Genomic DNA, 27,882 nt, shown 5'->3' on the forward strand with positions numbered 1-27,882 from the left:
CTTCTCCTTGGGGAGTGTGGCACAGAGGATTTTCTCACTAGGACGTGAGGTCACCGAACATCCTCCTCACTAGGATAATGAGGAGCTGCTGCAGGTGAGGGGGCCTGTAGGGGCGATCGAGACCACAGATCCAGTCCTTTCCCAGAGTCACGAGGACCCTGGCTGAGAGTCCTGCTCTGGGTCTGGAACCAAGGACCATGCATGGGCATAGTGCCAGCAGGTGGGCCGTTTCCAAGGTGGAGGCGATCGGTGGCTCTCTGGCCTCTCTTGACCACTAACCCAAGTAAGAAACACTATAATCACATACACAAATGTATCAAAAATCTAAAAATTCGATTTCGACTTAAATTCAATTTCACTTTGTAGTCCTATGAATTAAATCTCGGACCAAATGGTATCTTAATCCTTTCCCCAACTGAGGGTGAAGGGGAGGGAAGGGGAGGCAAGGGTCTGGGTCACCACCAGCAGCACTGGCATGACCTGGTGCTGGTCAGGATACCAGTTCCACCCCATCCCCCAACCCAGACCTAATGAATCAAGATCTCCGGGGGAGGGACCCAGGACCCGGGTTTTAACTAGTCCTCCAGGGGAACAAAGGTCTGGGGGAAAGAGAGAAACCGTGAAGAAATTCCGAATCTTGAGTGGAAGATGGGCAAGCCGCAAGCTCAGCAGAGCCTAGCGCGCACACAAAGCGACAGGCAGGTGGGTCCTTGGACTCCAACAGGGAAGTTCAAATCTCACATCAGAACATTCCTCCGGACAAGCCCCTTCTGATGGGGAGAGAGACTGGAAACACTGTGCCTGGAACAGGACTGCCTGAGCAAAGCCATGGGGGTTGAGGGGAAGGGATGACCACTAGTCACCAAATCCCAGTCACCAAATTCCAACTAACCAGCCACCCCAAGCGAAGATATTTGGCCAAAACACGTCTCTTTACTATAAGGCTCAGAGTGCAGGTAAGCCGGTCAGTATTTCTCAAGACCCACTGTGTGCGTGAATGCTTCGGACAACAAATTTCCCCCGGAAGTGGGACCAAAGTGATCACTCATTGCTTTCCCTTCTGCTTTATGCCATGCATGTTCATACCTGGCTGCAATGTTTGCTTAGCATCTACTTTGTGCTGGAAAAAAATGGTTTCTGTCCTCAAGCCATTGCTCTAAGGCAATGATTCTCACGAGGGTGGAGAGTGGGTCAATGGCAAGGTGTCTGTCAAAAGCATACACAAGGCAACTATACACATTCATACTCGCCCTCAGAAGAAAGCAAACCCGGGGCGCCTGGTTGGCTCAGCTGGTTAAGTATCCGACTCTTGACTTCGGCTCTGGTCATGATCTCAGGGTCCTGAGGTCAGGAGCCTGGTTAAAATTCTCTCTCCTTCCCCCAAGCCCCGCTCACACCACTCTCTCCCTCTCTCTTTAAAAAAAAAAAAAAAAAGGAAGAAAGCAAACCTGGACAAAATACACAGAAGCTAAAAGCAGAGGGGCTGAGGTGTCAGAGTGTCCAAGATTAAGGCTGGGTTAAAAGCTACCACCGCTTGGCCTAGCGACCTGGCCTGAACTCGGCTGGGTCCTTATTCCATGCTGACCCCAACCCACGAATTAATGGTTTTCTTAATAGAAAACAAAAGTATTTATAGTCCTCAGAGCACATTCTAAGCTGATAACCATATTTTTATATGTAAGATGGAAAGCCCTGAATTTTCTAGACAGGAAAACAAAGCCAACTGGGAAGGCAACAAGCACAGGTTCCCGTTACGTGGGCTGGTGGGGGGGCTCTGTGGAACCCTTCCTTAGGAAGGAGGAGGAATGGCAGGGGAACGTCTCGTGGGGTCCAGCTGAAAATGTCTAAGAGCCACCAACTGACCACGGAGAAAACCTTGTCATGTCATCTTCTTCCAGGACGCCTGGGCCCGTTGTGTACCCACCCTGACCGAAATCCCCAAAGAAGGTTTTGTTCTGACAGCCCCAGTGTCCTCAGAACTGAGGGCGCCTTAATAATAAAAATGCGCAGCTACCAGAAAGCCAGCGGCTGTACTTGAAAATGCATGAAAATCAGTGGATTGAAAATATAAACGGGTCTACCCTCTGCAGAAGTCCGGCACGTGTCTGAAGGTCACCTTTTAAAGTGTTTTTGGTTCTAACTCTCCTTACAAATTGAGTATCACCACAAAGCAGGGATTGAAATATATTTAGTTTCTTTATAATAATATTTTCGTATTCTTTGTGATGGAGGTTGAGCAGTGTTTTTAAATTTTTCATCAAAACAAAAACATTAGCCCAGAACGGCGTGTCCTGAAGCTCAGTTATAGCCTGGCTGCCCCCCGCAGGCTGGCCACTCTGCCTTCAACACTCGCTCCCTGGGGGCGGTGAGCCCGAACCCATCCACGGAGAGGCCAGCTCTGAAATGCTCAAATCTCCTCTTCCGTCCAATGTACTAGAGCACTGCTGGGGTTTAAATTCTGATCTCTTACCTAAAGAGGGCAACCTGGTAAGACTGAGCTCACACCTCTGTGCTCTACAGCTGACCCAGAGCCAACTCCCCAAAGTATGAGGGGCCCCTACTCAGGCCTCTCCCCACGGTACAAAGAAATCTAGAGACCCACACTTAATTTAGGACAAATTTTTTTCTCCTTCCAGGGCTGTGGCCTTGAGTGGCACGTGGCAGCGAGGTAACTGCCAGCTGAGGGGTAGCCGAGCTTGGAGAAGTGCGAGGCCTTTGATGACATCCAGTCTGGTGAAGGTCAGTGTCCCCAGCACTGGTCCCACCTGCCCGGGCAAGGATGGCCTCCACATGGCCCCAAGTGAAGAGGCTCCTACAAGTCAAGTCCGGTCTGAGCTGGTTGTGCACCAAGAAGATCCTGTTCCATTCCCTCTCTCTTTGGACAGAAGGGAAACTCGTGGAGGATGACTGTATGAGGTCATAGAGCCCAAAGCATTTCTTAAGCCCCTCGTGCTCAGTGCCCAGGGTGCAGCAGGGAGTCAGGCAGACATGACACCAAGGCTTAGGAGGAACAGGGAAGAGAACCGAACGAAACACACCATTACAAGTGGGCCGAATGCTTCCAGAGTAGGCCGAGGCCCCTCACCCAGCCGGAGATCAAGTGCTGAAGGACCTCAGCCCGGTGCCCCCAGAGGCAGACGGAGCCAGGCTTCTCGTGCAAGCCGCTTACGTGCGAAGTGCAGGAGCACTGATGGGGGCGGGGGCGGTAGGAAGGCAGGAGAGGGTGCTCTAAAGCCATCTTTCACCCAGGCAACCACCATGAACCCTGCAAGGAAACTGGTTTAAACTGAAGCCAGAAAGATTCACGACAACTGCCCAGATTTTCATTTTCTTTAGGGGGTGTGTGGGGGATGTGGACTGAGGGAAAGTGTTTCTGGTAGAAGGATGAGCATGTCTGGAAGGCCCTGGCCCAGCTGGCTCAAGGTGCATCAGGAGACCTGGTCAGTACGGCACAGGGAGGGAGTGGGGAGAGGTGGCAGGCCAGCCTGCGCCAGAGGCGTGAGTCCTGCGGGACCCAGGAGCCGGCCTGCCTCCCAGAGGTGCTCATGGGCAGTGCGCTCTACAGAGGAGGACAGAGCACAGGGTTCACAGCACACCTTCTCCTGCTCTGAGAAGGAGATCTCAACATGCTACCCACAGGGTGAGAAGGCAGCCACCCTGAAGTCATCCTCCTTTCAACAAGATCGTTTCCCCAGTGTGTTGGTGACATTTAGACCAAATGAACTCCCCAACCTTGTCTTAACAGCAGGCCGCCTCAAGGTGAGATCCGAGTGCACAGGCACGGTCCTGGGTGCCAACAGCACACACGACGCATGGGAAACGAAAGAGAGAGGTGTGCGCAGGAAATGCCGACAATAACCTCCCTGTGCCCAGACCGGACAGCCTGCGCTCCAAGGCTGCCTGCCCAGCAGAGATTCTCGGCGTCTCACCCAGGCGAAGAGAGCCTGAGAAGCCCAGGGGTCTGTCGGGAGCGCGCCTCCCTCCCCCACCGCACTGCCTACCATGCTGTGGGGAAATGAGATGGGTAGGGGCTGGCTTGGCCCTGGGCAGTGTGTCCCGTCCACGGCTGACCAAGCCTGAGGGCTGTGCTAAGATCTCCAAGATGGGCAAGACACTTCAGGAACACAACTGGCCACAATGAGAGGGCTTTAATCGGCTTCCAAACAAACCACCTCCTTTGATGGGTGGTGGACGTCATCTGGTCACAAACGGGCAGCTGGTACAAAGCATGTCTGTAGGATTAAATAACGAACCTCTGGAATAGCACCTCTTGTCCCGGCCCAAAGTGGACAGCGATCTGGGATTCGTTCCCAAGAAAGAAACCAGAGCATGTGGTTACCACAGCAGTTTGCCCATTTAGGGACACCAGAACACATTCCTCTCTCCTGGAAGTTAGGGAGTGGGAGGCTGGCTTTTCATGTAGGTTCTGCCACTAATTGGTTTGGTCAAACAGGCAAAGCACAATTCCTCTTGGCCTCTTTTCTCCTCTGGAAAAGAAGGGCAATAAGCATAGGTCAGTGGTTCTCAAAAGTCCCGTCCTGAAACAGCAGTGGCAACAGCGGCCTCACCTATGGAATGGGTAGAAACGGGATCTCCTGCACCCCAGGCCATACCCGCTGGTCAGAAGCTCTGCGGGTGTGGCCGGTCACCCGCTCTCACCAGCCCTCCAGGTGACTCTGACACACACTAAGTCTGAGACCCACTGGCCTGGCTGATTTCCCTACCTACTTAGTCTCAGAAAGCCATACTTCTTTAATCCTTCCCTGCCTGTACTGCTACTGACTTCACTTTCCAACAAGTATTGACAAAGTGTCTACACCGTGCCAGACACTGGGGACTCCTGGGGCACAACCCCAAGCCCACTTGGTGGCAGGCACATGGGAAAGCTCTGAAGATGATGGCCGTGCACAGGGCCTGTTTTCCAGCTACCTTCCTGTCTTCCTACAAAACTTACTCTACTTTTAAAAATAAGCTGTTCAGCATACAAGGAGAGATGCAAGGTACCAGCAAATAAAACATTATTATATTGCTACTGATGAAAGAAATAGAATATATACGTCCAATCATTTTAAGATTTCATTTATTTATTTGACAGAGAGAGACACAGTGAAAGAGGGAACACAAGCAAGGGGAGTGGGAGAGGGAGAAGCAGGCCTCCCACCGAGCAGGGAGCCGATGCAGGGCCCAAAACCAGGACCCTGGTGATCATGACCTGAGCTGAAGATGAAGATGCTTAACGACTGAGCCACCCAGGCGCCCACATATACGTCCAATTAAATAAGCATACAACATCAACTGGAAAATTTCTAGAAGGAAATACAAACACAAATAACATTTCTTTTCTCCTAAAACTATTTTGTGACTCACAGTGTTCACAAGTCTTGAATGTTATTCTAGGCAAAAAATAAAACACCAAGTGACCTTTTTAACAGTCCATTCTGCTTTGGGAAGTACACACAGGAAATGCAAAATCAAAAACAAAAGCGCAAATGCTCTACCCTAAGAGGAAAGACGCAACCAAACTACCTTAACGTTAAAAATGGAACTAAACTTAGCTTCCTCTATCACGCCTCGGGGGTCCTGCTAAAAGCATCTGCCAAGAACCTTCCTCCTCTCCCCTCTGTCCGGTGAGCAAGGAGGGCAAAGGAAACACAGCCAGAAGGCAAGCCAGGGGCGCAGCTGTAGCCATTGGTCATTAACACACACTGGGCAGAGAGCCTCCCGTCGCTATGGGTCCCACAGACACTGTCTCGGTCCGAACAACATTCTCCTCAGTTGGTACTGTGCCATGGGGCTGGACTCCTTAGAGGAGACGTGGACATCAGAGTTCTCCCCCAGTGCACAGGTCAACAAGCTCTTGTCTACGTTTGTTAAAACATGTACCTCATCACTGACATAACATACAGCTGCTTCTACCCAGCAGCGGGGCCGGGTGGCCAAAGCAAACCACAGAATTAAGGCACAAAGTGACAAAGCAATCCCCCCCAACCCCCAATGCAGGGATTTCTTTAGGCAACACTAACCACAAAACAAGAGGGTTTAAAAGAGAAGAGAATCAGAAGCTTGAAACTCAAGATTTACTGCAACTGAGCCATGGATGGTTGGCTCTGAGTTTCCTAGTAGCAAAAGTAAAAAGGAATTAATTTGACCTGCCGAAGAAAATATATGAACTCAACAGAAGAGGGAAACTTTTCCCTGGTACGGCACTCCAGAAGAAATTTCAGGGAGGATATAAAGTAACACCATGAATTTGGTCTTCAATCTTGGTTTTACACGATCTACAATGCTCTTAAAGTAGCCACTTAATACCTGCTCTCTATTAAAAAAATCAATAGCCCAAAAACTTTTTGTGAATACATTTCTTAGGTTTAACCTTAATTATTAATATGACCCTGTCTTTTGTTACCAGGAGCCCCAAGTAAATATAGAATCCGCCCTTAAAGAACTAAAATAAATGGGGTTTTCCCCACCTATTTTTGGCAGAAGTGAGATGTCAGTCACGTCGACACTGAGTTCTGAGGCCTGAACTCGGTGTGGTTAAAGCGCTGACCACTCGGGCCCGACGTGCTCTTTGCCCACAGCAACGGGGCGCCCTCCAGTACCGCCAGAACCTCAGCAGGCAGAAGAAAGCCCAAGCAGACGGCCCCCTGGAGGCCAGCCCTCACAGCTACAGAAGGTGGGGGACTGGGGCAGGAGAACCAGGAGCCCGCTTCCTCCTCAGAGACCCTTTCTTCAAAGAGCCCAATGCTCAGTCGGGCAGGCAGGGTTAGAGGGAGGCTGCAGGGGTTGGACCGTTTGCCACAGCTTAAGGAAAACGGGATGAGGTCTAGGAAGGCAGCGGCCAGACCAAACAGACCAGCAGGCTCAAGACAAACCAGAAGGTCAGGAACTCTTCAGCCGGGAGTGTCCTGGGCAGAACAGGGTGAACGAGAAAGCCACGGTCGGTACGGCCCCCAAATGCTGGAACGGCCCCCCCGGCTTTGAAGCTCCGGTGAAGCAGGCCCAAAAGGGGAACTCGGTGTGGACAAGAAGGGGGCCGGTGGGCCTGCATGGAGGAGGAGGGATGATAAGCGTGGCAGCCGGGGCTGACTGCTGGGGGGCCAAGCACAAGCACGGGCTCTGCCCTCCACGTGCGCTCCGCGGGGAACGCTGGGCTGGCTGGTGTGGGGCGCCCACCTCGTCCCACGGGGCGGCCATCAGCAGGCCCCGAGCAAGGCGCCTGCTGGCAGGGGCTCATCAGCAGTCCCTTGTCAGCGCCACGGAAACAGCTGCAGGAGCCACCGGGGGATCTGCCGGCCAGACGAGACAGGGCGAACGAAGGCCTGCGGGCTCACCAGGGCTGTGACCAGAGCGCCCCTCGGAAGGCGGGATGCGGGCTCAGCGTCACCCCGGCAGTTCCTTAGAAGGGGAACAGCGCTCGAGGTGAAATTCCACGGTAACCAGGCGGGGACAGGCCCCCGGGTCACACCTGCAGTCAGGCGCGGCTGGACCGCTCCGTAGCTCAGAAAACCTGGGCGATTAGCTTCCCACCCTCCACCAGCAGAAGGGAGACAGACAACAGCATCCACAACAAAGGGCTGTTGTGAGCAGCGAATGAGAAAACATTTACCCAAGAACCAAGCTCTTTTACACGAGTACCCGCAGCAGACAGGGGTCCTACCTCTGCTGGCCTCTTCTGCTTCGGCACAAAATAACAAACACCAAGGGCTATTTTTAGCCCCCCACTTTGCTCCAGGAGGTATAGAGAGGAAAAGTAAAAGCAAAAGGTAAAACGCTCTACTGCACGAGGAAAGACCTTCTCGACCTCTCTGACTGCACTTCTACGGCAGGCGCTAACCACCACGCAGACACACGCCCGTGCAGACAGACTTACAATGCGTGTACTCTTGTTCTCCAGAACCATCTGAGGGTCAGTTCCACACCGACCACGGTGTGTTCCTTTAAATTCCTCAGTGAACACTTCCCACAAACACAGGTACTCTCCGGTGTCACTGCAGTGCGGCCGTCAACCCATCAAACATCAGTACGACACTTTCATGGAAGCTTCCACTCAGTCCACTTCGGTCAAGTGACTGATGATTTAAGGACAACTCTCAAGGGGTGGGGGGTGGGGGGGCGGGGCCCAACCTACCACAGATTCCTGGGAATTAGCTTGGATTTTTATAATGTTCAATATGAACCAATAACAACTGGGGTAAACTCTTTATGTCTTGTGCTATTTTTCTATTGCTGTGTGACAAAAAACATGTGCATTTATTATGTCACACTCTCTGTGGATCAGGGTCCGACGATGTGCATTTAAATGGGACCTCTGCAAGGCTGCGGTCAAGGTGCTGGCAGGGCTGAGGTCTCACATGGTACTTAACCAGGGAAGGGCCCGTGTCCAAGCTCCCTCACGTAGCCGGCAGAATTTCCTCGGAGACAGAAGGGTGAGGGCTCTGGCTTCCTGCTGGCTGGAGGATGGCGGCTGCCCTCAGGTCCCTGCGACATGGAACGCCTTACTTTTCCAACGCAAAGGGCGATGTCTCCCGACTGTGTCTGCTAGCAAGGGTCTCATGTAACAAAACATAATCGGGGAGTGACATCCCATCACCTCTGCCATACTCTCTGGGTTGGCCCTGTTCACAGGTCCCTTCAGCTCAACAGACAATAGCGGGAACATGAGGAAGCCACCTGAAGGTCCGCCTGCCACATGATTAGTTTCTCTACAACTATCGAATCAAATCACGTTTATAGTTCAATGCAAATGAAACTAAAACCTTCCCAACGCTGAGGTGAACAATACTGGCCGAGCGTATGGCCAACGGTCTCCTGAGACTGCGCCGCCAGGCACAATGCAGTGTGGAGAGCCGCAGGGCAGTGTTCTGGATTCTTGCTCTCTACCACTTTTCTCTCCTGAATCACTAGGACATTTTAGCTTCCCGGTAGTAGAACCACATCGTCTGCAAATTAAGTCCAAAGTCTCACTGTTCTTTTCTTCACCAGCCCTCCACACCTGAAGTACAAAGAGTATATGATGCATTCCACTGACCTCAGGTCAACCCCATTGTGTGCACTTGAAAAAACAGAGAGACACGCAGAACGGGGAGGAAGGAAGGGAGAGGGAGAAGGATAAATATTTTGGGCAAGTCACTCTCTCTTCCGTTAATAAGCATATGACCCGGGGTGACAGTCAGGCAAGAGAGGCACAGAGACTGACTGTGCCGTCCCTTCTTGCCTTCCGTGGTGTGAATGTCTCACCTCACTAACAGGATTCTGTGTTTAAAGAAAACAATTTTCTTCTTAGAATATGGTGCCTAAATATAAAACAAATTCTTACATTTGCTCAAAGGAGGAGTCAGCAAATGTTTTCTTTAAAAGGCAAGAGAGTAAATATCTTCAGCTTTGTGGGGCACACAGTCTTTTTTAAACTACTGGACTCTGACATTTTGGTAGGAAAACAGTTCAGCTGATTTGTGAATAAATGGGTGTGGCTGTGTTCCAATAAAACTTTACAAATGCAGGGAACCAAGTGCATTGGGCCCTGATGGAGGGGGGAAAGGGCGCTGAGCCCTGCTCTAAAGAGACAGCATCCTTTTAATTCTGAAAGGATAACTGACTTTGCTAGTCTTCCGCTGGGATTTTTAAGAGTAACTGTGACTATGCACAATTACCACTTGTGTACATTTATTCAAACCCAGCCCCTCGGCCTGTATCAAGTACAGCTCCACTACACGGCCTGGCACCGACGCGGACAGCTGTCAAATCGGCCCTGGAACCACTGTGAAGCCGCCGTCCAGACCATCTAGGATCTGCTTAGCTCCTACTGCTTAAGCAACTGTTTCATCTCAGACACCTTTGCTGACCCCCCGGGCTGGTCACTGGGCCACAGATCCTGTGACCACCCCACTGTGCTGCTGGTTGGGCTGATGGCCTCTGTTTTCCACTGGGCGGTGAGAGGCCTGGCTATGTCTGTTTTGCTCACTACTATATCCCCGGTGCCCGGCATAGTGCTAGACACGTAGTAAGTCCTCATTAATATCTGCTGAATGAAGTAGAAGATTGGGTCCCATAACATGCTTTCTCGGACCCCAGAAACTCTTCATTCTTGGCACTTAAATGGCACTGCAAGGACACACGATACTTAGTCTAGGAGCGGGGTTCTGGTACAAAGGAAGATACAAAAGAAGCTGAACATTTCAACTGTTGAGGTTCAAGACTATACAAAAATAATAAAATTACCAATATCAGTCAGTTTATTAAAAAAATAAAGGAAGGAAGGAAAAAATAGAAAACAACAGGCCCCAAATGGAGTCAAGGGCCCCTACAACAGCAAACCAAGGGGTGACATCAGGAATGTGACCATTAACCACTCAGTCTGCATTTCCTGATCTGGGCTGGAAAGGTAATCTGCATGACAGACCCCCACCCAGCCCCCAAAGGAAGACCACCTAGCCCAAAAGGATCCTTTCTTTTCTTTTACTAATAGTTTCCGAGTCCCGCCCTACTTCTGCCTATAAAGCCCTTCCATTTCACACATCTTTTTTTTTAAAGATTTTATTTACATATTTGAGAGAGAAAGAGAGAGTGAAAAAGCATGAGAGGGGAGAAGCAAACTCCCCGCAGAGCAGGGAGCCCGATGTGGGACTCAATCCCGAGACTCCAGCATCACGACCGACCTGAGCCCAAGGCAGTTGCTCAACCCACTGAGCCACTCAGGTGCCCCCATTTCACACACCTTCTCCGAGCTCATTTCCACTTGCTAGATGGGATGCTGCCCAATTCATGAATGTTCAAGAAAGCCAATCAGATCTTCATTTACTCAGCTGGATTTTGTTTAACACGTTAAGTCAAACTATTAGCCACTGGCTTCTCAACAAGACCGGAAAATTGGAGAAGGCAAGCCCAAGCAATGGATTCAATTAATAATCAATTTTTTAGTGGCCAATCAAGTAACCTACCCAGGGAATTCTCTTCACCCTCCCCTCATGCCCCGTTCTCAGCTGAGTACATTCCCCTTAGATTTCATTTTTAAAAAAATGTCTCGGGGCGCCTGGGAGGCTGTTAGTTAAGTGCCTGCCTTCAGCTCAGGTCATGATCCCTGGGTCCTAGGATCCAGGTGCAAATCCAGCTCCGTGTTCAATGGGGAGTCTGCTTCTCTCTGCCTGCCGCTCCCCTGCTTGTGCTCGTGCTCTCTCTCATTCTCTCTGACAAATCAATAGATAGATCTTTATTTTTAAAAAAGATTTTATCTATTTATTTGACAGAGATCACAAGTAGGCAGAGAGGCAGGCAGAGGGGGAGGGGGAAGCAGGCTCCCCGCTGAGCAGAGAGCCCGATGCGGGGCTCCATCCCAGGACCCTGAGATCATGACCTGAGCCGAAGGCAGAGGCTTAACCCACTGAGCCACCCAGGTGCCCCAACAGATCTTAAAAAAAAAAAAAAAAAGTCTCAAGAATTAAGTGTACGGTAGGCCTCAGCTTTCTTAATTGGAAGAAGTAAAGGAGACATGGAAGGACATTAGTCCATTTATACAACCAGCTTCCAGTGATCTTTTTTAGAACTCAGAAGGTGCCCAGCTCCTGGGATGGTGCCAAGGATGACATGTTTATATATAGTTGGCAAATACTTAATGCCAAGGCAGAGATCCCATCTTCCCTCCCTTCATGCTATCTATCCAAGGGTCTCCACCCACATGCCTTAAAAGAAGTTCATTTTCATATAAATAGAAAAATCAACTTGTCAACCTTGATACCGCGTCACCTTGGGTCCCATTCACTGGATGGCAACACCCTGGCGGCTGCCCGTAGCAAGCATTAGTTACCCACAGGAGCACGGGACACAGCAGATCTTCCAATAAATCATGTGAGTCACTCATGAATGGAGGTTTCCTGGGACCTCCTAATAGAAAACATTCTCATTAGGAGCCCAATTGCCCATGAAAAGAAATAAAATGAGCCTCAGTCAGGTCTCTGGTCCCTTCTGAAGGTCAGGACGTGCGCAGTTACCCCCCTGAGCGGAGCCCCACAGACAAGCTGCCCCAGAGAGGTCATGCCAGGCGAAGGGAGGCCCTCTCAACATGGACTTGGAGCACTGTCCCTCCAAACTGCTCCCTCGAGCAGCCCCTCAAATCCCACAGGTTAAGAACTTCAAGGAGAATTAACCCGCATACACCTGCAACAAGGTTTGCTCCTGTGGTTAACAAAAACAGGGAGAGCCCTAAAGGAACCATACTTTACTGTTCATATTTAAACCAAATAAACAACGGGGTTTCCTCCCCTACTTCTTATCTCAAGGCACTGTGCGCACCCCGTTAACACAAGCTAGAAATCTGGCTGTCATCCCTGACCCACCTCACTTCCTGTTATCCTTCAAACCCCACTGTCAGCAAGTCCTGCCCATTCACCTCCAAATACCAGTAAACCTGTCCACTGTGGCCACCCGTCCACACTGCATCAGCAGCTGGGATGGCTCGCGCAGCGGCCAGGTACCCTCCTGCTGCTTCCCTCCTACTGCTCCAGGGGCATTCTCCCACAGAAGCTGGGGTAATCTTATCGGAGCACAAATCTGACGTCCGACTTCAATCAAGTTTTCACAAACGCGCACACGCGGTCCACTTAAAAAACACTGGTGGTGCCTGGGTGGCTCAGTTGCTGAGTCCCACATCAGGCTCCCCGCTTAGTGGGAAGCCTGCTTCTTCCTCTGCCCCTCACCCCATTCTCGTGCTCTCTCTCTCTCTCAAATAAGTAAAATCTTCAAACAAAACAAAACAAAACACAAAAAAAACCTCTATGGCTTTTCAGCTTGTCATCTTCCACTGAGGGCTCCTCCCCCCTCCCACCCTTTTTGCCTCAGGACCTTTACACAAGGTTTCCTCATCTAGACAGTCCCCCCCCGCCCCCCCCCACTTCGCCTGGTTAACCCTGACTTAACTCTTCACATCTCGGCTCTGACCTGTCATAGAAGTTACTCATCTACAATTCTGAACCACCTTGGGGCTATTTGGGTTTCTGCCTTTCTCAACTAAGGACCCTAACAGGAGAGAAGGAAGCCTGAGATGCTAAGGCAGGTACCTGTCGGGTGTAATGAATGAATTCTCTCTGCTGCAACTAGAATGACCCGGGCTGTGGCCCACCCCTGGAAGATCTGAGAACACAGTCTCTCAGTTCTGTGTTCAGTGGTCCCGATGAAGAACTCAGGTTCAGAAGGATTTGTGCCTAATGGGATCTGACACGGAGGAGGTACTGAAATAGTTGTCGACTGAAAATGAAAAAAGAAGTTAATCAATGAACTACCCACTCAATGCTTCCTTTCACTGCACTGGGACCCCTGAAATTTCAAGCTCAAGCCAATGAGCTCTCCAGCTGGGCACAGTCGCCCACACCGCCTCATCTGCACGAGACACCTGAAACAACTCACATGATGCCATACACCACAAACAACAGCCACCCACAGCTCAGGAACAAGGGATCCCAGGACACTTTGCACAAGCTCTGGAGCCAGAGGGGGGTGGATGCCAGTTCCAGCTAGGCCACTTGGGATAACCTTGAGTAAATTTAATTCCAAAACCATTTCCTACCTGAAAATGGGGGATGATACCACCATTTTAGCCACAGCTTCTCCATAGCAAGGAACAGAAACCCAATGAACATGTTCAAGTAAAAAGAAAGGTTTATGATATAGAAGACCGCAAGGAGACTCCTGGGAATCCAAGGACAGCTAAACATCCAGCCGTCCAGAAGGCCAGGAACGAAGAAGGCAGGCGGCCCTGAGAACCAGCAGGCCTCATTTTCTTGCTGCTGTCTCTCTGCACCTGCCTCCATTCTCCCCTGAAGCCCACTCCCAGAGGGAGCTTCCTTGCTCCTACAGCTTTAAAAACAATCTTTCTGCCAAGACTCCTAAGTGTGTATGTCTAGTGCAGATCGTCCTCCTTTCAAGACTTCTTTGCCTAGCTATGCACTCGGTATCTCCACTCGGATATCTGGAAGGCACTGCTAACTGACCTCCAGCCTTCCTCCACAGCCCCTCCCCTTGAATGAATTGATGGCAATTCCATCCTTACAGTTGGCTGCTCAGGCCAAAACCCTTGGGGTCACCCTTGACTCCTCTTTTTCTACTAGAAACCCATGGGCCACGAGGATGGAGGCCTATAACCTAAGTGATGAAACAAGGCCCAGCACACTGCTTGAACCAGTATGTTAAACACATGCACGAGACGCTCCTGAACTACTACCTTACCTCCTCATAATTTGGGACGACAGCATGGTTGCCTGCCTCCAATTCTGTAAGCCTCTTCAGTTCAAGTGCCCACCAGTGATCACACAGTCTGACGCCTGGATCAAACTCCTGCGTCAGAACCAACTGGCACAGCTCGTCTTTCCAAGGCAGGCCACAGAACACAGGTCAGCTGCCAGCTGCCCAGGGAAGAGCCATTAAGTACAGAGGGTCCTCAGGGTGAGACCGAAAAAGAGCATGGCCATCTGGAGCCATTCGGGGAGGGGGGAGCGCAAGCTCTCCACAGACAAGCACACTGCTGTGTTAGAGCCCAGTCATCAAACTAGACGCTGAGCCCCCAGTGCTGACCTTGGCGGGGGCTGTGGTAGTGAGTGGTGTTCTACAGTGGCTGGCCCACCCGGCAGGGCTGCATCTTCCTCTCAGGTCACGTGAACTCTCCCACTCCTTAACGGACTTGGTGACACGGTGAACTGGTACAGATACTTAGTACCAGAGGAACTGACTGCATTTTGGATTGATTGCATTGACTGACTGAATTGCCTTTGCAGGCAAGCAGGCGTTCTTTAGAATGCCTCACTGTTCCCTTTTTACTGCTGAAGATTTGATAATCACCCACAGGCGGGAGGATTTCAATGAGCTGGGGGTTCCTGGCTCAGGTCCTGGCCAGGGCTGTGTCACTGAGGCCTTACCCAGGGCCGGAGGAGCTGTTTCCAAGCTCAATACCCATCCCCGTGCGGTTAGCAGGGAGCCTGGGCTCCTCACCTCCCGAGCCTCTCCCTTCCACCTAGCAGCTGCCCTTCCCCAGAGCGGAGGAACCAAGGCAGCGACGAGGCAGCGCCCAGACAGTCAGAAATCACACACCAGGCACGGTCTCTGCAGTGGTCACGCGGTCACAAGATCAACCCGAGACAAGACGGGAGGAGGCTACATCTGGGCTCCTGCATATCACAAAGCAGGCAGCGCTGGGCAGTCTGGGAACCTGCCCACAGGCTATCCACGCAGACCCAGGCTTGTTTCGGGAAGGCTCAGAAAATGAAGAATGCGTGAGAGGATGATGTGCGGCCTACAAAGCCAGTATTTAGCATACAACTCTGCAGAGAAAAGGTTTGATCACCCCCTGAATTATTACAGATTTAAGGGGTTTCAAGGGTAATTTTGACTATACGCAATGTTCCCTTTTATACCCCGATCTTAGAAACTAGCCCGCAGGTAAACAATTCTACGGAGGCAGGTGCTCACCAAGCCATAGCTCTGGGTGTACAATGTCAGAAATGAACCTGAGCACATAGAAAATAATCTACCGCACCCTGCCGTGAGTAGGTGCTTGATAAACACAAACGCAGTGAATGAATGACTAAATGAGTAAGAACTACAAGGACGCATCTTCAAAGCAGAGAGTAATCACGGCTGCGTGAAAAATCTTTAACACACGATTTACCACGTAAACAAGATGCGGTCTTCCCTAGTAAGCACAGTCACGAGGGGAGACGTGCGGGGGGCTAGCTCTCCACCAAGTCCTCCCTCCCTCACCCCTCATACTGTCGGGCAGGTGTCATTAGTTGCCTTCCTTTTCAGACAAGCATACCGAACCAGACAGAAATTAAGTAATTTCCCCGAGGTTACATGATAAATAAGTAGCGGGACTATTTACTCTCACAGCAAAGTCTATCAGAAGAAAAACCCCCTCGGCGTCAGCAGTCCCGCACATGTGCACGAGCTCCGGGAGCTCAGCCAACAGAAGCCCCGCTGCCCCTCTGTGCCGCAGGATCCTAACTGGGGGCTTTAAAGAAGGGCAATGCTCCCAGGCTCCCCATAAGCAAGGTCAGAGAGACTAGAAATGCTTGATTTCATCTAATGACTCGCTTATCTGCTCCCTTTACCCAGAGAGCTTTAAAAAAATATCTGCACTGTGGTTTTTACTTTCAAACCAAATACCATCTTTTCCAAGATTGTAGCCCCAGCACCCAGCCCAGCCCCCCGCTCCAGCGGCTTTCCCAGGGCACTACAGGCAGAGCGGCCACTCCAGCCCCACAGCCCACAAAGTTCTGGCGCTGGAGTGACGAGGGCTGCCGTGGGCTGCACGGCTGTCCCACACGCACACAGGGTCGGGACCCAGGACACACAGGAAGCCACTGCGCACAGAAATGCACCCTAGGGCGAGGGTTTCCTACGCGGACACAAGCAGACCCTCTTCTCCCTGAGTGGACTGTTCTCAGATTCGTGAACTTGAGGGACGGTGACCTGCCCAAGGCTACTCAACCAGTGACAGAGTCCAAGTTCCCTGAGGCAGAGGCAATTTGTTTTGCTTTTTGGAGTTTGGTCTCGGAGAACTGGAAGTCCAGCGGGGTGAGGAGACAGACGCTGGTTATGACGTGTTCTGGAGGGAGGAGGACCTGAGCAGAGGCAGCTAACCCTGGACTAGAGGCAGGGGTCCCAATGTCAAGGACAGAAAGAGTCAGGGATAAAGGCAAACATATAGTTAGAAGGCCTCGAGGCAAAAGGGGGTTTGGAGGAGGCCTTGTAGACAGCGATGACGATCTAGACAGGCCGCCAGGAGGAAGAGGAGGGTCAGCGAACCAAAGACAAGAGGAAAGACTGTCAAAGGACATGGAGGGTCCAGCTGAGAGTGGGGACAGGAACTTCTGTCAATGAAAGACCGAATTAGCCCACCACTGTGTCCTCAATGAGATTCTAATAAACACGCAGTCTCATCTCCAGACAGTAAATATGTAAATCACATAAGATAACCACCACCCTCAGTCCGTTCTGAGATAATAATCATTTACAAAAATACCCCCTTGCCAAAAAAGAAAAGAGAAGACTTGACACTCTCATCTGCTCTGGTAAACCAACACTGTCAGGAAGGCAGAACAGAGGAGGAAGGGGCTTTGCCATCAGAGAGACTAAGGACAAAGGTTTGGGTCCCAGCTCTGCCACTCAGTAGCTGTGTGATCCTGAATAACGTCAGCGAGGCCAATTCCCCATCTGTGAAAGGAAGAGAAGTGCCCCCACCACACAGCAATCCTGTGGGGATCAAACGCATGTGCTCCGCTCACAGATGGCTGGAGGGGACTGTTTGCAAACAAGGGCCGAAGTAGTCCCTGCCTCGTATCCACACCTTTTTGCAACATGACCTGAGGCACCTCCCATCAAGAAGTGGGGTCCTTCTTCCCTATCCTTGAGTCTGGACTGGCCTTAGGACTTGTTTCCACCAGTGACAGGAGCTGGTGGTGACACTGGGCCAGTTCTGACCCTGGGCCTCAAGAGGCCTTGTGTATGTCCCTCCTAGGAAACCTGCCGGATATCCAGCGAGTGACCCGGCCAAGCCTGCCAGAGACCCAGACACGAGCCCTCCCAGAGCTGACTGCAGACACACGAGGAACCCCGACCTCAACCGCCATCTGCAGAAGCATGAACTAAATAACCAGTCGTTTTTACTCACTAAACACTGGGAGGATGTGTCCATGCTGACCACCCGTGGGAGCAGTGCTCCAGGACAAGGAGCCGAGACCATGGGGACTTCTCTCTTGCCCAGCCCAGCAGTTCTCCACCAGGCTTTCCTTCTCCACTGGGTCTTTCCCGCCACCATTCAATCATGCCATTATTCTTCCATTTTTAAAAATGCTTTCCCTTGGGTGGGAGCGCCTGGGTGGTTCACTCCCGAGCATCTGCCTTCTCCTAGGTCATGACTTGGGGGGACTCAGCAGGGGGTCTGCCTCTCCCTCTGCACCACCCCAGGCTCATGTTCTCATTCTCTCTTTCAAATAAATAAATAAATAAAATCTTAACCAAAAAAAAAAAAAAAAGCTTTCCCTTGGCCCCACTATGTTCAGCAACTACCGCCTTGGCTCCCCCTTGCAGCAAAACCCCACATAAAACTGGCTGTGCTCGGTGTCTAATTCCTCTCTGCCCCTTCTCTTAAGCCTTCTTGCTCCCAACAATGCACTGAAACCTCATGTCAAGGTTCCCACCATGGGCTAGTCTCAGTCCTCATGTGACAGGACTCCAATCAGCATGACCTGTCCCCCTTGCTCCGTCCTCCCTATCACACTTCCTGTCCTTGGCTCCTGGGACACCACAACCTCCAGCATTTCCTCCTACCTTCCCAGAGGGTCTTTCTCATCTCCTCACCCTCCTAATGCTGGGGTGCTTTCGGGCTCTCCAGTCCATGGCCCCTCCTCCTCTCTCACTCACTTCCTTGGTAATCTCTTCCAGTCTCATGGCTTTAAACAACATCTTTCTGTCAAAGACTCAAAGCCTGGGCGTTTCTGAACTCCTGAGGCTTACACTCAACTGCCTAACAGTCATCTCCTTCAGCTCTCTAAAGACATCTCAAACTCCGCTCAAACTCATCTCAAACGGTTCCACATGCAGCTCCTGGTCTCTGGTCCCATGTCCCATCTGCTCTGCTGATGCCCTCGTGTTCATAACAGAATGCTCAGGCCTGCGGCAGGTCTCACCCTACATGATTTTCTACTCCGACCTCAGCTCTCACCACTCTCTCTGAGGCAACTTCAGTCCAGCCATGCGGCCTGTGCTCCCCTTGGGCTCTCTGCACCTGCTGCCCTGTCTCCCCAGCAGCAGCTTCCCCTCCCTGGCTCCAGTCTCCTGAATGGAGGACCACTCCCCCAGCGGGAACTTCCTACCCCCTTCCCTCCTTCTCTATATAATGCCTGCCATCCAACGAGACTGTATGTTTTACTTGTTTATGTATATACTATAAAATCCAGAGGGCAGCGAGTTCTCATTTTCTCATCAGGCATTCCCCTGTGTCTAAAACTGTGCCTGACGCACGCCCTATTCCGTAAGTACTGGTTGAGTGAGCAAACATCCATCAATCAAGGAATGAATGACTATAGAAAACGGAGGTTTTTTTAGTACGTGTCCCATTTTCCAGTAAGGAAGCCTACTTTAAGTCATCTATATTCAATAGCGCCGGGTTCTTCAAACCTCTGTCATCTATCTTCTCATGCCTATAGTGATGCGGACGACTATTTTTATCAATAAAGACCTGAATGTGTGTGTGGAAGACTAGAAGCCAGAAGGCTCAGCTAAGTAATCCCGATTATCAAAATGAGACAGCCAGAAGATGATACTTAAGTCGTCTTCTGGCCTGAAAACTTAGATTTTTTTTTTTCCTAACTGATGAGTGACCTATTTCAGAGCTCGACTCATAATAATGACCGCAGAGGGCACCCAGACCGAAAATGACCCCACAGAGAAGGGGCTGGCAAACTTCTGCCTGTAGCCCGAAACCCACCAGCCTCCTGGTTGTCGTTTTGGGTTGCTTGTTTACAACCCGCGAGGTAAAGAATGGTTTCCACATTTGGAGATGGTTTCATTTCTGCTGGTTATGTAAGTACCTACGTAATCATCCTGATGGTGCCTCTTGACCCTGCAAGGTCCACAACAGTCACTATGTGACCTTTTGCAAAACTGACCCAACCCTGACCTTGGTGCCCTTCAGCTGTGGTCCACAAAGCCTCCAGAAACAGTCATCTGGTATTTCAGTATGAAGTGACTTCTGAAATCAAGGGCCCTAGAAGCACTTGCTGAAATGGAGTTAGATATACAGTGGCCCTGGCCGCTGCTCCGATCCAAGGTAATGGTGACACCTTCTCCACAGCTGGGGAAGTAGCTGAACCCGGAAATGTGCGCGTGTTCCCAGGGTGAAGCATACACGAAAGCCAAAGGCTAGGGACAGATATTGTTCTAAATTTGGAAACATCTGATGACAGAGCGAAGTTTCCTTCCCTTTTCTTACCCCACCCAAAACACCACCCCACACTTCTCATGAGAAAAATTCCTCACACTTATGTCTCCATTTCCTACATCTGATCTTTCGCTTAACAAAATCCAATTTATGGAAGTCCATTATGTCTACAGATCTTCTAGACAGGAAGCCGGCAGCATTACTGCAACATTACATCCCAACGTAGCACCACTGCGTTATTTTTACAGATGTTACTGTGGCGTATCATGTGCATAGATGTGACACAGCAATGCATCACGTGCATAACGTATCGAACATGTTATATTTTACAGCATGGAAATACGGAACACAGGCGTAATATATGCAATCATGAGACACACGATGCATGGTGCTGCTCTGTACCCTTAGCACATCCGTTATTACACCGCCAGTCTGTGACTATCCCGACACAGGAGGTACTAGCCACAAATTCCACAAAGGACTTCAGACAAGTTACCTCATTTCTCTAAGCCTCAATATCCTCATTGGTTAAACCAAGGAATCATTTTAGAAATTGTTTTATCATTCTCTTCTAGCTCAAGGTATCTGTGATTCCATTAGCATGGTAAACAGATGCGGCTTCAGAACCTCCTTCTCCCACCTGAATAAGGTCACATCCAACCAAGGCCGAGCCCTGCTGAGAACAGGCTTAGACATTGCCTTCGTTCATGCTTATTTACTCTAGCCCTGATGCCTGCGTCCGTTGATCCAAACCACGGAGACAGCACGCTGTTTAATAGTAGTGTGCCGATTTTAACAACACCTGAGGGGCGCCTGGGTGGCTCAGTGGGTTAAAGCCTCTGCCTTCAGCTCAGGTCATAATCCCAGAGTCCTGGGATTGGGGCCCGCATTGGCCTCTCTGCTTAGCAGGAAGCCTGCTTCCCCTTCTCCCTCTGCCTGCCTCTCTGCCTACTTGTGATCTCCGTCTGTCAAAGAAAAAAAAAAAAAATCTTAAAAAAAAAAAAAAAAATTTAACAACACCTGACCTGGTGGCCCATCACACGCAAGCAGCTGGAGATGACGGCAGGGGAGGGAGCCCTACAGGAGCCGAGAGGAAGAACTGCTCATTAGTGGCACTAAGGGCGGTCATCACACCAACAATGTGAACAACTCTTGGGGGCTCACTCTGTACCTTTCGTATGGGTATTATTTAATACTCACTGCTCCCTGGGAGGCAGAAGAAAAAAAGTTGTGATGGTAAATGCCTATTCTTAAATAAAATCTCATGCTTCTCTTCTGTGAAACTCAGCACCTGAATGAGGTTGAGCCAAATCCCATGCAAAGGACTATCAGAAAAACAGAATCTTAAAACAAAACCAGGTTCTTAACACTGATATTGAGTTTTGAACTGCCCATGCCCATCTCTGAGTCTCAAGCCATTAGATAACTCATCAAAATGACATTGGTAAATTTAAGTTTTACAAGAGAAGCCATTTCTGAAAATGATAATACTCAATGCTGATGTGCTTGTGGCTAACAGATAACCTGATCACTCATGAAAACACAGATATGACCCTTAGGGACTTAAAGCTATTCCTACTTTCCTGGCTTGGGAATGTTACACTAGGGTCTTTCCTAAGGAAGTCATGCAACGTAATCACAAAATATATGAATGAAGCTACTTATCGTTGCCTCACCTATAATAATAGTGAAAAGGGGAAATAATTTCAATAGTCAGTGGCAGGTGAATGGTTTAATAAGTTATGGAATATTGACATAATGGAAATGTTACAGCTATCACCGCAGCTATGAAGACCACAAAGAAGCAAGAAATTAAAAAAATGACTTGCACATGATCCCAACTCTGAAAGACGCGCACCACGTGCAGCCCTGGAGAAGATCCACAGTAGCGGCAAACTCCACTCCCTCACTACGGTTCAGGCCCTTTAGATTTAGACGCTCAACATGCATTTTCTTCTTTGCGTCTGTCCATTTTCCCCAATCTTTAATAATGTACCGTCTTTTCAATTAAAAGGAAATGTGATTCCTCTGTATTTAACCTAAAAATAACACCGATCATAAATACTTAAGGGACACTTACTACGTACCAAGAGCTGTCTAAGCACTTTACAGGTACTTTCAGATGAGAAAACTGAGGCGTGGAAGTTAAGAACTCACCCACCCAAGATCAGCCAACCAGCAAGTGGAGCAGCAAAGATTCAACCCCGGCACCCGGGCTCCTAATCACAATGGCAATGCTACCATGCGCAGAACCGGAAAATGGACGGTCCTGATTAGTTTTATACCCTAGTTAAAGGAGGAACAATTCAATGACGGTGGGCCCTGCAATAACCATTTTGAAAGAACTTCAACGCCATAAAAATCCCCCCACGCCCCTGGTGCTCAGCATAACTGATACTTTCTTCAGACGCTGAACCCCCAGAGTGGCTGTAGCAGGAACAGCCCTGGCCAGTGCAGATGGTCACTGACTCACAGACCTCACGAGCACCTACCTCTGCAATCAGCTACATGTGGTCTCTTACACTGAGAGACGGAAACAGGCAGAATCAGGCAAACTCACATGGCGAGTTGGGGCTGGAACAGAGCCAGGCCCATGATCCACATTCATGGATGTATAATAACAAGAATTACTATCATTCATTAAGTGCTCGCTGTCTGCTAAAGGCTGTATTATCTCATCTAATTCTCTCAACAGCCCTTCAAAGCAGTTCTTATTAATCTCCCACAGAGACCAGGAGACGGACTTGGAAACGCGAAGTCATGTGGCTTGCCTGGCTCAGCTAAAAGGCACTGAGCTGGGTGGCCTGAGGGCAGCATCCAGCCCTTGTGCTTTCTGGTGTACTGGCTGAGAGGCTGACACCAGACACCACTGGAGCCCCAAAGCCATGGACTAGAGACCAGAAAATGGATGGTGGGAGGTGGGCCGGGTTCAGCTTTGGCCAGAGAAGCCATCAGTATTAATTCCCTGGCACACGGGCATCCAGCAGCCCTGGGTGCTTGTTCACCACCTGGCTTTGCAGGGGCGAGTCTCAACACCACCACCGACTGGAATCCGAACAATGCTGCCTTTGCCCCTTCAGCAGACCGACCAGGGAACGGGAGGAATTCATGTGAGTCCCGGACTCCCTACCCCCACCCCATCGAGCCAATCTCCTTCTCCCCAGGCAGCCCCCATCAGCTCTTCCAGGAGGGTGCTAATTTCATGTGCTCACGCCCAACTGTGTACAAACATGGAAATCATCAACATTTCCCTTTACCAGGCTGGTGTGGCCCCGAGCTGCTGGGATTTCTGGAGGAGATAATCCGATTTACAATTACTCCTGCAATTTTTAATTCCCCAGGAAACTTCTGCCTGTGTTCTACTCCCAAGAACCAAAACGGCTGTTGTAAGCAACCCTCCAAATGAATCTCTACAAGAACAAACGAACTGAGTCCTCTGGGAGGACAGGATTATAGGTGTCTTCAGAGTTCAAGTTCGCTCTAAATGGAAGGTTTCACCAGGTGTCTGGGTCAATGAATCAGCATCTAAATGTTCACTATGATTTAAGTGCTTTTGTGAACCAATCTTTTCCAAATGTGAATAATCATCAATAGATTTACTCTTTGTACATTCAGAACTGCTGCGGAACAGAGGAAGATGTACCTATTTTCAACACCAATGTCTCCCCCTGGAGCAGAGAAGGATGAAGAAAGGACATTTCCAGGTCCACATAACCACCACACAGCAGCCAGCATTGGTAGCTGGCATTTACTGAGCACCTAAGACGCACCAGAACCAGGCTCTGCCGTCCGTACCTCATTTATACCTGTGGTAGCACAGCCAGCCTGGGAGCACGGAGTTTTGTCACTGAGTGCACTCACGGAGGGCCCCAGGTAACAAGCAACACACCCTGTGCTGGGGTGAAAGACAGAACCATGAGTATATAAATAGACCAACAAAAAATGCCTGTGGTGAGGGCTATAAGGAAATCACACAGAAAAACACAGTCATTTGGAGAAGCCGTGGGAGGTGGGCGCAGTTTGGGAATGGGATTACAAAACCCAGGTGTTCAAGGTCCCACGGCAAGCGTGGGGCAGAGCTCTGGCTGCAATTTCCAGGATCACGCTGGAAGCCACCGCTTTCGATGACCTCCCATCCTTTTCTTTCTTCTTCTTCTTCTTTTTTTTTGGGGGGGTATGGGGGCCTGCTAGAGCTCCCTATGGTATCACAGATGACTCACACCTTTATCAACCGCTGCAAGCACCTGGTATTGTAAAACCAAAAAGAGCAGCACTGTTTTCTCCTTATGTTCTGGGTTCCAAGAGCAATGAGAAAAGAGTAAGAGTAAGAGAGAGCACACTGCACACCGTTTAAAGTCATTACAGGGGTGCCTGGGTGGCTCAGATGTTAAGCGTCTGCCTTCAGCTCAGGTCATGATCCCAGGGTTGTGGGATGGAGCCCGAGCCCCACGTCAGGATCCCTGCTCAGCAGGAAGCCTGCTTCTCCCTCTGTCCCTCCCCCCCGCTTGTGTTCACCCTCTCCTTGTCACTCTGTCAAATAAATAAATAAAATCTTTAAAAACAAAAAATTAATAAAGTCATTACAGAGACATTTCTCTAGAGTTATAAAATGCTCTTGAGGGAGACAGCTGGCAGAGGTGGTAAGATTTATGTTTCTCGAACTAGTATTCTGTCACTTAAATTTTTCAACTTTCCAAGCGCACAACCTAGAAACAGAAGTGTAAATGACCTAACGGGGAGATAATGATTTCTTCCTTTTGGAATGTATTCTGGGCTTGACCCTCCTCATCACAAATATCCAGCTCTGGTTAAAGTCTGTATTCCCGGAACCCCCCTCCACTGCAGGGCAACAGACAGGAGGGAGAAGTCAGAGGCCGCCTAAGCTCTTTGCATCAAATGCACACAAAGATGTGTTTCCTGTTCACTTGCCCCCAAAGCAGCCACTGACACCATGTTGTTCTGCCTTGGAGCCTGGAGTCATCAGTCACACACTGAGATTTCAGTCATGCCGGCGTGTGGACGATGGAAAATGTGCTCAGATCAGGGTCACCGTGGTGTCTGGGATACACTAAATCTGATTCCTAAATACTGCTCTAAAATCCTATTTCTAAAACATCAACAACCCTTAAAGACAGAGGCAAACAGATAATATGGAGGACTGCCGCACAGCCTTGCTACTGTGGGTCCCCGGCAGGGCTCCACGGGACTCTGGATCAGGGAGACAAACTGCTCTCCCAGGGTCTAACCCTGCACAAACCAACCAACCAACCCTGACGTGACACGGGCCAAGACGCTCTCCTGGTCAAAGGGATCCATGCGGACTTGGAAATCAGGGCAGGGAGCTGCTCCTTCTTTTACCCCAACTCACTGCGGACCCTGTTGCAGGGCTGGCTACCACTCACCGTGCTCCCACAGCTCCTCTCGCTGGAACTAGTGAACACACATGCACAAACTGCAAAGTAAGACACAGACGCTGGCTCTAGTTTCGTTTGTAAACTCGGCTGCTTCCAATGGAAATTTCAAGAAGTTTTAACTCATACATTTTTCTAAGGAAAACCAGAGACTACCTGAAAATAAATACATTAAATGCCTGTTAGAATAAGTGGTGCTTCTGAGTTGCCAGATTTTTACGACGATTTGCTTATTGGTGGCAAGAGATACCAGCCATGTGGCACTGAATTAGAGTGCTGGATCCTGACCCACCTCCGTAAATAACCATGTCTGCTAAGATCCATTCTTCTGAAGGAGACAGTAGAATGATGCAGCCAGCAACCATTTTTTCTAATGGTTCCTCCTTTAGTAAAAATACATTAAAGAAAGTATAACAAACCTCATATATCTATTACTTGTTAAACTTAACCTATTTTGCTTCTCTGTGTGTAGGTATGCACTCATTCACCAGAACCATTTTGGAGTAAAATTACAGACAGTATAACCCTTCACCCCTAAACACTTTTTAGCGTGACTATCCAAAGAAGGACATTCTCCTGCATGACTCATCACCATTATCGCACATAATAAAATTAGCAACAGTCCCCAGATTATCACCTACTACCCAGTTCACATCAAATTTCCTTGAACGGTCCCCAAATGTCTTTATCACTGTTTTGTTCAAACCAGGACCCAATCAAAAACCGCTAGGGAGTACCGGTTTCAGTAACATGGGACACAAAGAACGAATGATGGAAAGTCACAGGCACAGGAACCTAGCATGGAATTAGCAGCCTACCTACTTTTCCCTTTCAAAAAGAAAAATAAATTACCCGTAACCGGACCACAAAAGACCACAACGGTTAACATTTCCTTATGTTCTCTTCCAGGTTGTATTTTCCACGTAAACACACACTCATATATACAGTTGCAAGCAAACTGTCTGGCTGCCAGCCGAGAGCCAGCTCTACTTTTAAATGTGGCAAGGGGAGGTAAAAGAGCCAAGACCTGAAGTCCGCAAGGCCAACAGCTGGTCTGAGGGGTTAATGACCATGAAAAAGGCAGCCAGGTGCGTGGCAAGACCAAACTGCCCTGGGACACAGTTAGACGAGCCCCCAGTTTCAAGGGCACCGTGGCAGTGCCCAGGGTCCCACTGGCGTCCTCCTCCCCAGAGCTGACACTAACACAGCCCTGCGGAGACACAGAGCGGGTGTTGGTGGAGGCTGGCCAGCAGCAGGGGCATCCAGGATGGGTAACCATGAGACTTCTTACAGAAAGGACTCTGAATTCTTTGGAGGAAAGACACTATATATTTAAAAGCTATTAATAACATCCTCTCACCGAACTGTTAAAAAAGATTCAAACTCCTGGATATCAAAATTTTTATTTGGGATATTTTTTTCTTTTTCTTTTCTTTTCTTTTTTTTTTTTTTTTTAAGATTTTATTTATTTATTTGACGGGGAGAGAGATCACAAGTAGGCAGAGAGGCAGGTGGGGGGCGGGGAAGGAGGCTCCCCGCTGAGCAGAGAGCCCCATGCGGGGCTCAATCCCAGGACCCTGAGACCATGACCTTAGCCAAAGGCAGATGCTTAACCCACTGAGCCACCCTGGAGCCCCTAGGATATTTTTAAAGTTTAAAATTTTCAACCAACATATACATGCTGCACGGAACACAAGCCTCCAGCCCCACTTCATTCTCAGCCAAGCTGTGCTATCACATTGAGATATGAATCATTTTATTCCTTGGGAGAGCTGTCTGTTCATTTTCTTTAAACTATGCTGACCTGCAGAGCTTTCTGGCATGGAAGGTGTTTCCCAAGCAGTTCCAGCTTTAGTTCTGAGCCAAAATATCCCAATGCTGCCTCCTTCTTTCTGGAGATGAAGCCCAGGGCCTGCTTACCTTGCTTCCAGGGGCACAGACGGCTTCGTTTCCGGGGCTTCTGTTTCTCAGCAGCATTGCCCATTCTAAAATCAGGAGCTCAAAGGCCCCTTCTGAGCCTACGTGTCTTCACTGAACAGAGTAAGGACTGCAGCACCGGCTGAAAGGGGCTTCATCTCTCCCACATCCCAATCACCAAGCAGCAGCAAGCCCTGGCCAACGCCTCCAAGAAAAACCTGAATTCTGCTCACAGAGGCCCTTGCCTCCTGCCTTCCAAACTCCCTTCACTCCCAGAGAGGAAGCCAGAAGAAAAGGCTTGTTATCGCCCTTCGGGTGGGTCTCCGTCCCGGTCCGGCCGACCGTCTATATTAGGAAGCTCTTCCTTTGCCTTCCTCTGACACTGTTACTCATCCGCACAGCGGCCGCCTGAGAGTGAACTGCATTTCCAAACACTTTCAGTGCTGCCTTTCCTTGGGGGAGGAGTGGGGAATCAGGTGGTCAGAGAGCTGAAAGCTATGAAATGGACCAGTTCGGGGTGTGCCATGAGAAACATTTCCCAAGATTTAGTGAGGAGTTCTTAAGAACAGGCTAGTCCACTTATCTTTACCTACCTCCAAAAAGTTTACATTTGAATCATTTTGGGAG

General features: G+C 49.8%; 1 protein-coding gene across 13 annotated transcripts in view; it reads right to left on the reverse strand.

The window, feature by feature from the left end:
- Nucleotides 1-27,882, reverse strand: part of RAPGEF1 (Rap guanine nucleotide exchange factor 1) — a 132,300-nt gene that overhangs the window by 81,835 nt on the left and 22,583 nt on the right. For 3 of the 13 annotated variants that reach the window (XM_032866121.1, XM_032866118.1, XM_032866116.1), the window contains exon 1: nucleotides 27,259-27,595. The exons of 5 other annotated variants lie outside the window; for them this stretch is intronic. In XM_032866121.1, coding sequence (XP_032722012.1) covers nucleotides 27,259-27,322 — 64 coding nt within the window. In that variant the 5' untranslated portion in view covers nucleotides 27,323-27,595. Of the gene's footprint in view, nucleotides 1-27,258; nucleotides 27,596-27,882 lie in introns of those variants that run through there. 5 more of the 13 variants (XM_032866123.1, XM_032866120.1, XM_032866127.1 and 2 more) reach the window with 3 other exon arrangements.

The sequence above is a fragment of the Lontra canadensis genome, unplaced genomic scaffold (genome assembly GCF_010015895.1).
Source record: "Lontra canadensis isolate GAN:19392208 unplaced genomic scaffold, GSC_riverotter_1.0 scaffold30, whole genome shotgun sequence".
In the NCBI taxonomy this organism is placed as follows: Eukaryota; Metazoa; Chordata; class Mammalia; order Carnivora; family Mustelidae; genus Lontra; species Lontra canadensis.